At 59.9% G+C, this 15191-nt stretch overlaps 4 protein-coding genes across 4 annotated transcripts; 3 read left to right on the forward strand and 1 right to left on the reverse strand.

Moving 5' to 3' along the window:
- Positions 1–430: 430 nt before the first annotated feature.
- On the forward strand, positions 431–1989 carry ACO1O0_002652 (NAD(P)/FAD-dependent oxidoreductase; the record flags this gene model as incomplete). The annotated part of the gene is made up of 3 exons (XM_083192117.1): positions 431–970; positions 1055–1640; positions 1715–1989. The coding sequence occupies 3 exons, from the start codon at positions 431–433 to the stop codon at positions 1987–1989; spliced, it is 1401 nt and encodes a 466-aa protein (XP_083053331.1).
- Positions 1990–2805: 816 nt separating this feature from the next.
- On the forward strand, positions 2806–5337 carry ACO1O0_002653 (transcription factor domain-containing protein; the record flags this gene model as incomplete). Its single annotated transcript, XM_083192118.1, has 5 exons — positions 2806–3070; positions 3131–3216; positions 3276–3946; positions 4025–4192; positions 4245–5337. The coding sequence occupies 5 exons, from the start codon at positions 2806–2808 to the stop codon at positions 5335–5337; spliced, it is 2283 nt and encodes a 760-aa protein (XP_083053332.1).
- Positions 5338–6628: 1291 nt separating this feature from the next.
- ACO1O0_002654 (uncharacterized protein) lies at positions 6629–7726 on the reverse strand (the record flags this gene model as incomplete). Its single annotated transcript, XM_083192119.1, has 1 exon — positions 6629–7726. The coding sequence occupies one exon, from the start codon at positions 7724–7726 to the stop codon at positions 6629–6631; it is 1098 nt and encodes a 365-aa protein (XP_083053333.1).
- Positions 7727–12790: 5064 nt separating this feature from the next.
- ACO1O0_002655 (GMC family oxidoreductase) lies at positions 12791–14941 on the forward strand (the record flags this gene model as incomplete). Its single annotated transcript, XM_083192120.1, has 4 exons — positions 12791–12869; positions 12931–13329; positions 13430–13478; positions 13531–14941. 4 exons carry the CDS (start codon positions 12791–12793, stop codon positions 14939–14941), a joined length of 1938 nt encoding a protein of 645 aa, XP_083053334.1.
- Positions 14942–15191: the final 250 nt, after the last annotated feature.

The following is a 15191-nucleotide window of genomic DNA, read 5'->3' on the forward strand; positions in this document are numbered from 1 at the left end:
CATGTGCTGGTGCGAATAGCCGTGGCATTGATAAGGCCAGTCTCCGGCTTCGGAGGCGGCCAAGCGCAATCCGGGGTAGCTGGCGCCATGCGGCCGCCCTCTTTGATGGAGACTCCGATGGAGCCGCCTACGACCTACCCGTTGGGGGTTCGCGGCTCTATTCTAGTCTACATCGACCTGGTCTAGCGGGCTCGTCGTCCCCAAGGCGGTCATGGTGATACCGCAGCACCCTGTATTCAAGACCAGGGTGAAGAGGAAATGTTGGGGAGCGGGGGTTTGGGCCACCTGGGACATGTATGCTCGTACACGTAAATACAGAGGATACTTCACTCTAGCATCATCATCTGGGGACACCCTCGAGCTGCTACCTCTATCCATATTAGCCCGTGTCACAACACAACAGACACTACCACCACCACATCCCATCACCATGTCCAACCAGTCCAGCAGCGGACCGGTCCCCAACCCGGTCAAGTCCTTCTGGAACGCCGAGTCCCGGCCCCTCGACAACCACCGCACCACGCCAGACCTCCCCTCGGAGGCCGACATTGTCATCATCGGCTCCGGCTTCGCGGGCGTCGCCACGGCGTACCACATCCTCCAGGACAGCGCCAGCCCTCCCCCCTCCATCGTGCTCCTCGAGGCGCGCACCATCTGCTCCGGCGCCACGGGCCGCAACGGGGGCCACGTCAAGCCCGACGTCTACTTCAACATCCCCCGCTACACCAGGATGTATGGCGCCGCGGCCGCGGCCGAGCTGGCGGCCTTTGAGGCGGCCAACGTGCTGGCCGTCAAGGACCTCGTCGAGGGCGAGGCGCTGGACTGCGACTTCCACCTCACGCGCTCGCTGGACGTGTACCTCGACGCGGAGCATGCGGCGCAGACCGAGGAGGCGTATCGGGAGCTGGTCAAGGCTGGGCTGGTCAACCTGCGCGATGTGGCCTTTATCCCCAAGGAGGATGCCGAACGGGTATGCCCCTTTTTCTTCTTCTTTCATCCATCTTTCCTCGTCGAAGAATCAAGATGTTTAATTAACATGACGGCATGTGATTAGGTCACCGGCATGAAGGGCGCGCAGTGCGCATTCAGCTTCACGGCCGCACACCTGTGGCCGCTCAAGATGGTCCACCAGCTCCTGGGCAAGCTCCTGGCCCGGGGCCTCGTCAACGCGCAGGCCAACACACCCGTGTCGTCCGTCTCGTCGACGCGCGACGCCTCGGGGAGATACGCGGTGCACACGGCGCGCGGGACCATCAGGACCCCCAAGGTCGTCTACGCGACCAACGCGTACACCGAGTCCGTCCTGCCCGAGTACGCGGGCAGCATCGTGCCTGTCCGGGGCACGTGCAGCCACATCGAGAGCCCCAAGGGTAGGGGCGCGCCGCACCTGGTCAACACGTACGGGATCCGGTTCGGCGGGCGCGTGGGCGACTTTGACTACCTGATCCCTCGCGCGGACGGGAGCATCGTCGTGGGAGGAGCCAGGAGGAGATTCTGGGGCAGCCGGGGCCGGTATTTTGGCAACACGCGCGACGATGAGCTCATAGGCGAGGCGGTCTCGTACTTTGACGGGTACATGCAGCGGCATTTCCGGGGGTGGGAGGACTCGCAGGCAAAGACCAGCAAGGTCTGGACGGGCAGTAAGGAACAAGACGCCCCCCCCCCTAGTAGTGATGATGATGATCATATGAGAAGTGCTGACCAGAGCTTGCAGTCATGGGCTACAGCTCCGACTTTGTCCCCCACGTGGGCGAGGTGCCGGACAAGCCGGGCCAGTTCATCATTGCCGGCTTCAGCGGGCACGGCATGCCGGCGATTCTTCTGTCGAGCAAGGGGCTGGCCGCCATGGTGCGTGACGGTGTGCCGTTTGGGCAGTCGGGGGTGCCTCGGGTGTACCAGACGAGCAAGGAGAGGATCACGCAGAAGACGAGTCCCCTGGAGGAGTCGATGCGCCCGTTGTTTGAGGGGGAGCAGAAGGCCAAGCTGTAGTGGTGCTAGGAGTAGTCTGGGAGGAGGTGTAGGCGTCGATGCTCATGCACCATGCACCGTGATTCATGGAACCGCGGGCCAATTGCCAATTCTCAACTCGCCCACCACTCACTGGGGATCGTGATGCCATCACAGCCTGGAGTCTGGACCCTTCAATCGCCCCCATCAAAGCCCACCCTGGACGCTAACACGGCGCGTTCCCCGCATCATCCATCAGGCTGGGTCGCTGGGACTGTGATTACAATTTACCCCTCGACCCAGCGGCCGATAAACGGCTCTCGTCTGACGAAACACAAATTCTGCCCCCGAGTGGCTCCATCACCAAACCGCCTGGTCATCCCTGCATCTTCGCTAACCTCCTCCCCCCCCCCCAATCCACCCACAGCAAGTCATCCCGTCACCGCAAGTGTCCCCCCGGGCCGGCCGGTTCACCCCGGTGGATACACGTACATGCATGAATGAATGGACCTTTCCAACACTGCCCGCCCGAGGCAGAGGAAGCGCCGTGTGGCAGACAGGGAGCGCAAGCGCGCTGTGAGAGCGTGTGTATTGCCCCAGCTGTCCCAAACTCACCTCTCCTGGTAATAGTCCAACTGACGAGGAAGCGCCACGCGTACAGCTGCGATGGCTGTCGCCGCCAGAAGGAAAAGTGCCACGGCGGAGTCCCCTGCCGGAGGTGCACCCGCCTTCGCAGGCAGTGCGAGTTCCTCGGAGTCGTCTCCGCCATACACGGGAACCCGGCGCCGGAGTCGGCCGGAGGGTGAGACACACAGATATCCCCTCCCCGCCCGGGGGAATTGCTAGTCTGTCACTAACATGGTCCAAAGGCCGCAGGGCTGCGCCGACCGGGACAGTGCCGAGCTGGCGGAGCGCCTGGGCTACATGGAGAGACTCGTGAAGCACTATGCTGGCGACATTGACCTCGACTTGGAGAACCTCCGGGGCCTTGCTGAGGCTGTCGACAAGGACCACGCGCTGCCGCGTCGAGGGCAGTCTGTATCTCACGAGGAGGGCTGCTCCGAGTACCTCGGGGCCGAGGAGGAGAGCTTCACCGTCCAGCCGGTTGGGAACAACATCACCCGTGAGCACCCACGCAGAATACCTACCCGTCTCCCGCGTATCCGGACTGACCCATGCCCAGACTACTCGGGCGAGTTCTCGCACTGGAACTTTTCCATGCGCATAAAGGCATGGATCGAGCAACGTGTCGCCGACCAAGGACGCAGTGTACGTGCCTCCCAGCTCCCACCCTGCACGGATGTCTTCTGCTGACGAACAGACAAAAGGGCGACCACGGCGTGCTCAACTTCAAGGAGTACTACCGCCCCGAGGAGCTGCAGTCTGCCCCGTCGGCCATCTCCACAGCGCTGTCGTCCCTCCCGCCGCGCCACGTCGCCGACTTCCTCGTCCAGGCCTTCTTCAAGCACGCAGAGACCAACTACTTCTACGTCGAGCGCGGGTGGCTCCTCAGCAAGCTGCACGCCGCGTACGGGGGGAGCGGCGATGCCGGCAGGGTATCACCCCTGACGCAGCGCGACGTCGGGACCGTGTGCATCATCTTCATCGTCCTGGCCATCGGCACGCAGTACGCGTACCTGGACTCGCCGGCGCCGCCGGGAGGGTCCTGGAGCACGGGCAGCAGCCGGGACGGCGATCCCACGACTACGATGGGGCCGTTCTCCGAGGACGCTGTGGGTGTCATGTTCTACCAGCAGGCGTGCAAGCTGGTGCCCGACGTGATTGCGGCGTCGTCGCTCGAGAGCGTGCAGGCGTGCCTGCTGATTGGCATCTACACGCTGCCGCTGGACGCGTCGGGCCTGTCGTACATCTACCTCAACCTGGCGGTCAAGCTGGCGATACAGAACGGCATGCATCGCAGGTATCCTGTCGCGGGGCTGGACCCCGTCGTGGGGGAGACGCGGAACCGGGTGTGGTGGACGGCTTACACCACGGAGAGGTAAGTCATCTATCTAGTGGTTGGGTTGCGCGTGGTATGGAGGGAGGTGATCTCGCTGATGATGATGATCATGTCAAGACGCGTGGGTATCTTCCACGGACGGCCCATGTCCATCGCCAGCACCGATGTGGACGCCGAGATGCCCGTCGACCGGCCTGATCTGTGGCCAACATCGACAAGACACACCCAGGCCATGCTCGCCGTCCTCCAGCTACACCAGATGCTCAGCAAGATATCACAGGAGATGTATGTTCTGCTATTCATGCTATGAATCTCACACAATGAACTAACCTTCTAGATCCGTCCTCAAGAAGCACGCGGCACACGGCTCCCTGGACACGCTCAGCCGGCTCGTGGACCTCAAGAACCACCTGCACCGATGGTGGGACGCTCTCCCCGTCAGCGTCCGCGGAGAAGATCCAACCTCTTCCCCACCCCCCTCATCATCATCACCCCCCTCACCCGCCAGCCGCCGCTCCCAGATGCACCTCCGCCTCGAGTATTGCCTCGTGCGTATCTTTACCGGCCGGCCTTTTATCTTCCTGCGCGTCCCCAGCCGCAGCAACACCAGCTCGCCCCCTACCGATCCCTCAAAACAACAACAGCAGCAGCAGCAGCAGCAGCAGCATCACCGCCGCCCTTCATCGTCGTCGTCCTCCTCCAGGAGAAGCACCACCGCCGACTCCTCCCGCTCCCTCCTCGTCTCCGACTGCGTCGCCGCCGCCCTCTCCATCATCGACACCTGCCGCGCCCTCCGGTCCACCGTCGGCCTCGCCCGCGCCTCGTACACCGAGTTCAGCGGCTGCCGCGCCGCGCTGCTCGTCATCATCGCGCAGTGCCTGCAGCGCCGCGTCGGCAGCACAAGCGGCGGAGGCGGAGGCGGAGGCGGAGCGGCGGAGCGCCTGCGGGACTCGCTGCGCGATGGCGTCGCCATGATCAGGGTCATGGCCGCGGGCGGGGAGTCGGCGCGGTCCGAGGCGTCGCTGATCGAGGTGCTGGAGCGGGCGGTGGCGCGGCTGGAGACCTCGGAGGAAGGGGCCCACCGGGAAGGGGAGGGGGAGGAGGAGTCGGAGTATGCGCGGTTCAAGAGGTGGGAGATGCTGTGGAAGGGTGACTCACCGGGCGGCGGTGGGGCCGTGGTCGATGCTCCGGGGCCGGACCCGGGGATGATGACGGGGCTGTGGAGTGGTAGTATAGGCATGGGCATGGGTATGGCTGGCGGAGGAGGAGGGGGAGGGGCGGGAGCGGGAGGGGGGATCATGGCGTCGGGGGGTGTGGTGGACTGGAGTGTTGCGTCGTTTCCGCAGACGATGGATGACTTTTCGGGTATCGTGTTTGGACAGGGATTCGACATGTCGTCTACTCTGGAGCGGTCGTGGCCTGGGCATTAGTGGAAGACCGTCGACCTGATGGGGGCCGTCTACACAGTCACAGGGCCCCTCCGCTGGGATGCGAGGATCGGATACGAGAGTGTTCATCCCAGAATCCGACTAATACAATGAATACCATTCTGCTACCTGCTTCATGGCACATGTCTCGGTCTAGTGTCAACGTGACCGTGATGGGGGGGGGTGTTGTGGCTTGACACCCCAAAGTACGGGATGAGGCCATGGTGGTGGTTGCTCCAGGACGTTGCGGTGTGGCACTCAGACATCTTCGAAACATGCTGCCAAGATGAGAATAATGTCGTCCCCAGGCTTCTGCGTCGGCAGTTGGAGTTGCCATGTCACATCTCCTCGACATGCAGTCGAGGGCGTTGTCGGGGGGATATTCCTGAACCACCCGATGAGGTTGACCAGCCAGATGACCATAGCTACAGACAGTATTGTCGGTTTACATGATGCATGTAGTATGTCGATACTATCATGTAGGTATGCCAATATGCTACGGATACGCCCATCGCACATGTCACACGCGAGCCCCACGTTTATTCCACTTTGCACATTCTCTTGGCCACTGGACACGAAAGGCAGCAGCAAGGCACATGCAGCAGGCCCCCCCCCCCTCCATACCTTAGGCAGCCGGTGGCAGACTCCCCAATCAGGCCAGTCCCCAGTGTTCGTCTGCCGTTCGCACTTTCTGGTGTCGATATCGATAAGACGCGGGGCAGCGAGATGAGTCAACAGTCAATGGGGGAAGGTGCAAGAAAGAGGGGCAGCTGGTCGATGATGCATGTTGCTGCAGGCGCGCCATACTGGCATCAGATGCTACCTGGCCCATACAGCAGGCAGAGATCAATGGTTGGCGAATGAGTACAGGGTGAAAGTCGGTATCGAATACGGTGGCCGATGACGGCAGGAGACGGAATGATTCATGGATGGCCATATTGGTCAATTTGGTGTCCTATCCTAATGTGGTGTCGCGCTGATGAGCAGGCTTCCGATATCATGTGTTTGTCTTCCATCAGATGGCTGTGTGGACTACGTGAGTGAGCATGCCACTGAGAAGCATCATGAACAAGGTAGGATCAACTCGTTTCAATCAAATCGATGTTTTTTTTTTCGGTTTGGATTTTGCATAGTAAAACAAGTGAAACAGCTAAAACAAGCAAAAGAATAAGTGTGGTATCGAGTATTACTTTCCCAAAATCAACGCTCCCAGCTCCCAGCTCCCATCCATCAAGCAAGTACCATATGTATACACATCCACCTCACTTCATCCCCCATCCATCCTCACCCATCCTCAATACGATGCATCCTGGTAGTACACCCTCGGCCGCCGAGTCCCGTGGCTCACCGTCGCACTCCGTCGCGGCAGCCCCGTCATCCGCTCCTTCAGCCGCCGCCGCTGCGCCTCGTCCTCGGCGTCCTGCTGCCGCTGCCACTCGCGCTCGCCGCTGTCCTTGATGTCCACCCGCCGCATCGCATCTGCCAGGTCCGCCTGCGAGAAGGCGCCCGACCGCCGCGAGCCCGAAGACGAAGACGACGAGTGCGTCTGCTTCGCCTGCTGCTGCTGGGGCACCTTGGTCCGGCCTGCAATCTCCGCATTGGCCTGCGCGATCCGGTCGGCGACCAGCGCGTCGCGCTGCGCCTGTCGCCGCTGCTGCTTGGTGTCGGACGACGACGACTCCTTGCGGTGGTGCCGCCTGCTCGCGGTGGCGTCGCCCTCGTCGTAGGAGTAGTACGAGGAGGAGGAAGGGTGGCGCCTGTGCTCCTTGCGGTGGTGGCGCCGGCCCTCGGGCCCGTCGACAATGTCGATGGCCACGCGCGGGCCGCCGTCGTTCACAATAACGGGCCGCCGTGCCGACGAGGCCGACGACTCGCGCCGTCGCGGGCGGCCCGTGGGGACCATGTAGGGGCTCACGGGGGAGGACGGTGTCGTGTTGGGGGAGCCGCCGTAGGCGCGGCTGGAGGAGGAGGTGGTGCGCGGGGAGGGCGGGCCGTCGACGATGACGAAGCGCTCGCTGCCGCGGGATGGCGATGAGTCGTAGACCTTCTTGCCGTTGATGTAGACGGTGGGGGGGTGCTTCTTGTTGTTGGAGGAGCTGCTGTGGTAGCCGGCGGAGCGGTCCGACTCGTCGCCGGAGCGGTAGTTGGGGGTGGAGGAGCGAGGCGTGTAGGTTGGTGTCGGGGGGAACTGGGCGGAGAGATATGGGGAGCCGGCGGCGGGGGCAGACGAGGGCTGGCCGGTAAAGGGGATCGACTTGGGCGGGTAGCGGTAGATGACGGTGTCGGCGCAGGGGACGCCGTGGCGCGAGGCCGGGCAGAGCATGTGCTGCCGCTGGGGCTTCTCCTGGCGGCCGTCGGGGTAGACGTAGGTGTACTCGTTGGAGGTGCACATGGCGGGCGAGCTGGAGAACGTATGACGGCGCGAGGGCCTTGTGGTGTCTGTGTCTGTGGTTGTTGCTGGTGGGTGGTCGTCCCTGGAAGGGGGCGCCGGTTGTATGATGAGCGGCCGAGGCGGACGAGACGCCCTCGCGCTCAGGGATGGGCGACGGCGAGGTCGCTGCTCAGGGTGAGCGGTTGTTGTGGGGCGGGGTGTTGAGTCGCGTCGGAGTCTGCTGGAGCGGTTCTCCTCGACGACGATGCGAAGGGACGACACCTCGGGGCGGAACAAGAGGCCGGTGGAGGTGAGGCAGACGTCGCGGTCCAGGCCAGTGGTATGCTCAATGCTGTGAGTGTCGAGTCGCTGGTAGGATATGGAGCGGCGCCGACGTGGTCTTCGTTGTGATATGAAGAGATCCAAGTTGGCGACGGGATGTGGGTGGGTGCGGGCTCGCTTTTGTAAGTTGAGCGCGGTGGTCTGGTGTCGCGTGGTGTGGGAGGAGGGAGGAGAGCACCAGGTACAGGATACAATGTACAATGCAGGTGAGGACTGGGTACCTAAGTAGGACTGGGAGGGGACTGGTCAAAGTAGAATAATGGCCCAGAATGGACTGTGAGAGGATGGTACTGGAGAATTGGGATAGGGAAGAAGGAGATTGTTGCCTAAGGGGATGGAGTGTGTGGAGGTATTATATCCAGGAGGAGGAGGAGGAGGCTCAAACAGGCGTCTCTCTGCAGTCTCCCCAGCGTGTGTCTGTCAACCTGCTCAAGGCACCCCCCTCCCGTCCTCCCGTCCTCCGCTAGTGCTAGGAATAGACTAGGTGTGGCCGATGACTGTTACCCCGGTCTGTCCTTTGTTTGGGGCCCCCCTCCCCATCGAGACTGGTGCAGGCTGCTGTGAGGCCATGCGAGTGGTGGTGTGCCGGGTCTGGTGCTCGGCTGGTGGATCGTGGGAACGGCTTGCAGCAGTGCAGAGTGCTGAGCCACACCCTCCGCTTACCGCTCCCAACCAGCCCAAGGGCCCAGAATGCCCGTGATGGCATTCCCGTCGTGGCCATCAACGTCATGGCTCGACCAAGATGCGATGCAAAAGTCCGAACAGATGTTCGAGTTACGGCAACATGAAGTGTTGTGGTAGATGGGCCTCAGACTTGCAAGAACCCACCCAGCTCGAACCGACAAGGATTTGCGCCGGTGATGACAGGGTGCCTGTTCAGACTCCTAATTTTTTTTTTTCCATTTATCTTTTAATTTTTTTTTAAGCTTGTTAATCTCGCAACAGGGGCCGGGGTTGCAAGGGCGTCTCCCACGCAGCTAGTAGTACATAGTAGGTAGTACGGAGTGGTAGTGTTCCTAAAAACTCCCCTCCTCGAGTCCAGTCTACAACGCCAGACCTCCCAAGGGCGCTTGGTCAAACAGAGGACGTCAAGCCGCGCCCTCTGGCAACGGCGTGCACCAATCCAGAAGACGGCCAGTCATGGGATCGCACGGCCATTGACTCACTCACCACGGTCCACCAGACATGAGTCCTGCAGGTCTGCACCGTCCGTCGACTGGTCCTTTGGACGCGGGTGCTTGCAGTGGTTTGCAGTAGCCGCAGCTGGAGGCCCCTCCTCGCCTCTTCCCCCCCTTCGGACTCTGGTGTGCTATGGAGCAGCGCCCAGCAGGGCCAGCCTATGGGCTTCCCAAGGGACCTGTCAGGCTCGGCTGCTCGTCCACTGACCCGTCGTCGCCATTGACCCTGGCCAGGATGGCTGTGCTGCCTGGCGGCTGGTGCCCTCTGCCGCTACTGGGTAGGTGGGTGCTTTTCAGCTAGCTTCGACTCCGCCTCAACTTCGCAAGGCTCCCGGACACACACCCTCTCCCCCGTCTCTTGTCTGTGGTGCTTTGTGGCGTCAGAGATCCATCCATCGCTCTCAATGGTTTCGAGTGCTCAGCCTTGCATTCTCACACAAAGAGATTGGGGCTTTGACTTCTTCCCGTCTGTGGCTTGGGGTCAGAGGGCCGGAGCCTCAGAGGGGCTTCTTGACGGAGATGGCCGACCTGTCCCTGTACGAGCATCAAGACACCAATTGCAAGATTCTATGCTGTAGGTACGTGACGTAGTTGGCGACGGGGGCGATTCGTCGACGAGGAGGCATCATGGCGATATGGGGAGAAGGCTTTCGATGTCTGCCTAGGTTTCCCGAGTTTCACCGCCCATTATTCCCTATCCCACTCAGCTGGACACAACTGTGTTCATGTTGGACGGCGCAGGCATCCACGGCTCCATCCAGTGTCTCCCGTGTCCATCACGTTGCCACTTGACTGATGATGACCGCCACCACTAACATGGGGGCACGGGAACGCGGCCACGGACAGTCGAACACCATGACTTGCATCCCCAACCAGCAATCAGAGCCCACACCGAGCCTACCGAACGGGTCTCTGTATGCAAGAAATGATCGATGATACCAATGTGCAAACCCCACTGCCCGACGCCGGCGCTGTGACGCATCGCCATGTCCTGTGGGTCCAATCCCCTTACGCTCGCCGGTCTGCAGACCTGCAGACCTGGAGTCTTGAGGTCTTGGAGTCCTAGAGGCTAGAGTCCTGGACCACGGCTGCCTCCACCGTCCCAGCGGGCATTGGCTCATGGCGGCCGCCCTCGTAGAGGCCGTCCTCGTAGAGGAAACACACTACGCTACGAGTACCGAGTACGTACAGTACGAACAAGACGACCCTCTTGCTGGGTCACCAGGGCCTACACCCTCCATGTCAGCGACTCAGGGCATTGTCCACCTTTCCTTTGGGGGGGGGGGCACGGGGCCCAGATGATGCCGTCGCTTGTTGCACCCAGCCGCGCGTCTGTCCCCAAGAATAGAGTCCTACTCGTACCGTGGAGGTGGTGTAGACGCGCAAGTCGCTTGTCATCATCACTCATCGATGCCGTTGAAGGACTCTAGGCCTGGGCCCACGTAGTTCTCTGGGAATGCTACGTACCAGACCCAGATGGACGTCCGGTACTGTACCCACTGTGCCAGTCTCATGGCACCCGAAGGACTTGTCAACAAGTTGTTTGTCATTCTCCCACAATTCCACCCCATGTTTGTCAGTAAGGGCCGAGTTGTCGAGATCAGACCCACCTGGTATGCCTAGCTGTCGGCCGCCGGGAGACAAAGACAATTGCGCATTCCGAGTTTCTCCATTCCTCGTCTCCAACCCCAAGCCCCGTAGCCTCGTCCTGGAGGCCGCCTGTAGCAGTGTCAACGGGAATCTTTGGTTTCCCAATTCCCTACGTAGTACGTACATCCCCAGTATTGCCTGGAACCCTCCAGTCGTGGCCCATCCTGCTGGAGGCCGCCTGTGTGGGTGCGGCCAGCTTCCAGTCAGCCCTACGAGGCAGAGCCTTGCTGCTGGAGCCTGGCTGTGCAACGCTGGGAACTGGGAACTGGGAACCGGGAACTGTGCCGTGCGCTATCCCTGTGTGTCCCCAACATGTACTCATGCGTGCGCCGGCTCCACTTGGCCGAGACGCAGTCCGGGGGCTCCCGCTCCCGATTGATTGATTGATCTTGATTGATTGGTGCATCAGCCGTTCTGTATCTCTTGTCTCATCATTGATGTTTTTTTCCCTACACCATGTCGAGGCCATACTGATTGGGAAAATACTGGGCACGACTCAGACGTTTCCCTTCAGTGCCTACGTATTGCAACGACCAACATGAGGTAGTATCCTCGATGCGGCGGCCTCTTCTCCGGGTCGCGGCCACGACCCGCATCACTGTCTCAGTCAGGCCTACGGCCACATGGCATAGGCGCCTGACAAACCACTGGGTATTGCATCTTTATTCCTTCTTCAGCAAGCGCCGAGCCAGCCTGTCGGGACGGAAGATCAACGGTTGTTGATTCATCGTCGTCGACGACATATGCGGCCTCTGCGGCAGCCGGTGAATAGGCGCCAGGTGAAGAAACGAGTGCAGCCAACACTGGGTTTTGTTCTAGAAAAAATACCAAGGTTTCGAGTTCAGTGTCACTATAGACGAATCAACTAGATACGGCTCAACTTTTGCAATATTTGCGACGGGCATTCAGAGAAAGAGTGCATCCACTCTAGGTATGTAGGGTGGCCATAATGCTAACCAGTTCAATGTTGGCTACATGTCCATATGGACGGCGCTTATCCGGGGATTGGGGCTACACATCGGAGTCTCCCAAGCACACATATATTCAAGAAAAAAATTATTCATGCCCTTTGACCAAAATGGCGCAACCAATATGCCTCATGGGATCGCACACGGGAGCTTTGATGTCTTGCCGCGGTACATCCTGGCCACCGGATCCACGACGCACGTGTGTTGTCAGATAGTAGTTCCCTTCGATGACAGAGATGGTGAGCTTTGCACCTCGGGAACACGGCGCCAGCACGCTCCAGTGGGATAATCTGATGCCGGGGAGGATGCAGTCGATGCGGATATTCTCCTGGACGACCTGTCAGTCCAGACTTTCCCCGATTTTATGTTGTATACTAGAAAGAAACATCAAGGTAGCGTGGGCGGTGCTCTTGGGTAGCATTGCTATGGAATTGCACATGCCATCGCAGACAGAGACACCAACTGTTACGAAGAACGAAAGTGTGATTGTATTCAGACATATCACTGCCGATGAAGGACTTGGCATAGCCGTGGTTCTAGACCTCATCCTGTATCTACGCCATCGTCCTAACTGGATGCAAGATGGGAAATTACACCCAATAAACCTACAACCTTTGAACCTGCAGGTATCCAGGCGGCCACACATGTACACTATAGAGTACTACATAGTTGAAATCCCTGTTATCCAGTATTAATTCATACCATTAATATATTAGTGCAGATTTAGTTCAATCATCAGATCTCACGTCATCCACTCATCCAGTGGCCCCTGGTCTACTATCCCAGATCAAGGCCTAACTAATTGTCGCCTGGCTTTTCCCCCACCCTCCAGACTGGGAACGTCCTGTTCTCAGCTTACAGCTCTTGAAGCTTTGAACAGCCATTCACCTTTGGCTCACCGTTCCTGTTGCTTCAACACAGCGTCACCTTCCAGAGCCACAGTCGCCATGTGGCCTTTTGCCTCGTATCCCGAGCACTGCCCCTCGGAGGTGGACGGCAAGACATACGACTACATCGTCGTCGGAGGTACGCAATCACCAGCCCAGCACCAATCCCGCCCAGCTTGCTCATCATTCCTCCTCTCTAGGCGGTGTATCAGGCTGCGTCGTCGCCTCGCTCCTCTCCCAAGACCCGCACGCCTCGGTCCTCGTCCTCGACAAGGGCCACGCCAAGGACACGCTGCTGTCGCGCATGCCCCTGCTCAGCCAGAGCTTCCAGCTGGCAGACGCGCTGCAGATCCAGAACACGCGCTGGTCCGAGCCCATAGCCGGCGCCCGGGGCAGGAAGAACCGCATCTGGGGAGTCGAGGGCCTGGGTGGTGGCTCGCGCATCAACGCCATGCTGTGGACGAGGGGGCCTCCGGGGGACTATGCCGCGTGGGCTGATATGGGGCTTGGGGATTGGGGGTGGGATGAGGTCGAGCCGTATTTCCGGAGGATGGAGAATGCCATTGCACATCCGGACTCGAAGGCACGGGGCCATAAAGGTGGGTTGAGTTGATCCTTGGGGGCCTTTTCTGCTGGGGGTTGTCTGGCGGGGGAGGGACATGAGGTGTTGAGGCCATGTTCGTGCTAATGTGGCATCAGGCCCCATCGAGATCCGCCAGCCCAAAAGCCCCTTTCAATGGGCGCCATAGTGAGTTCTTCCGCTCTGATTGATAGTATTGCTTTGGCTGACATTTTCGGAGCCTCCAAAAGGCCGTCGAGAAGGTCGGGCTGCCCATCGCACAGGACTACAACGACCCCAAGGCACCGGCCAACGGCTACTTTGCGCTGGACTTGGCCCTCAATCGTCGAGGCGAGCGCGTCTCCGCCATGAGAGCCTTCTTGGGGAAAGACGTGGCCCTTCAGAGACGTGACCGTCTGACTATCTGCGCGGGGACAGTTGCATCGCGGCTGGATCTCGACGGCGACAAGGGGCTCGTCACCGGCGTCTACATCCGCTCATCCAAGGCAGCAGACAAGAACACTGACATGGACTTTTTTGTCAAGGCAAGACGCGAGGTCATTGTCTGTTCTGGGGCCATCTGCACTCCACAGCTGCTCATGCTGAGCGGTATCGGACCCAAAGACTCTGGCAAACACCTCAATATCCCCCTGGTAAAGGAGCTCCCAGCAGTGGGCAAGAAACTCTATGACCACTACAGCTTCCCCGTCATGTTGGAGATGCCCCGTAACGAGACGCTGCATGTTTTGCAGTCCATCTGGGCTCTCTGGTATCTGCTCCTGTGGATCTTGTTTGGTACCGGAGTGTTGGGCGCGGGTTCCACGCGGAGCAGTATATTCGTCCGCACGGGGGCGATTGATGAGAAGACGATGCAGGTCAAGGCTGAAGACGACGATGACAACGACACCATGGACGCCTCTGAGCCACGTAACATCCCCGATCTCGAGATCATGATTACGCCTATCAGCAGCTTCCAGAGACCGGTTCCGGGCCACTCGCTCTTTACTCTGTATCCCACACTGACCCAACCGCATGGCCAGGGCCACATCAAACTCGCCTGCTTGGACCCGCTCGCTCACCCACGGGTGACGCTTCCCATGCACCGGGACGAGCGGGATGTCGTGTCGACGCGGCTGGCGATGCGCTTCACGATGCGGATCGCCGAGGAGTTCCAGAACTCGGGATACCCGCACGATACTCCTCTCATCTTCGCCCCCGGGAACAACCTCGGGTTCCTGAGCGAGTACGAGAAGGGAGACGAGGAGTTTGACGCCAACCCCGCTGCGCCCGAGGTACATGGAGCAGACAAGTCGGACGCCGCCGAGAAGACCCCGGTTACTGCTGTTAATACAGTTGGAAAAGAGGACGGCAAGACGTGGAGGAATGTGACAGACGAGGAGATAGACGACTACACGGCCAGGGTCAGCCATACAAGCCTCCACTATGCGGGCACATGTGCCATGTCCAACGACGACAGGACGGGAGTGGTCGATCAGCAGCTGCGCGTGCATGGGTTTAGGAACCTGAGGATCGCAGATGCCAGCGTCTTTCCCAAGGCCCCGAGCGCGCACCCGATGGCGGCCATCATGATGATTTCGGAGCGGTGCGCAGAGTTTATCAAGCAGGACTGGGCCAAGAGGAAGACGGAATGAGAGAGAGGAACGTTTTGATACTTTAAGACTATAAGTTCTTATTACAACCTCATAAAATCCCCCGCACGGTCTTTGGCTGTCTAAAATCATAATTTCGTGACCACATAGGACATGCCTGCTAACCTCGGGGTTGACGTGCGTGATCGCCCCAGTCTCTCACCATCACTAACTTCTCGATAGTCGGTTGTCCCTCTCCAGACTATCCGGATACAATCGGAATAAGATCAATCCCTCAATTGACGAAATGAAC

Source organism: Amphichorda felina (assembly GCF_050947745.1).
Source record: "Amphichorda felina strain 45539 chromosome Unknown scaffold_2, whole genome shotgun sequence".
NCBI lineage: Eukaryota > Fungi > Ascomycota > Sordariomycetes > Hypocreales > Bionectriaceae > Amphichorda > Amphichorda felina.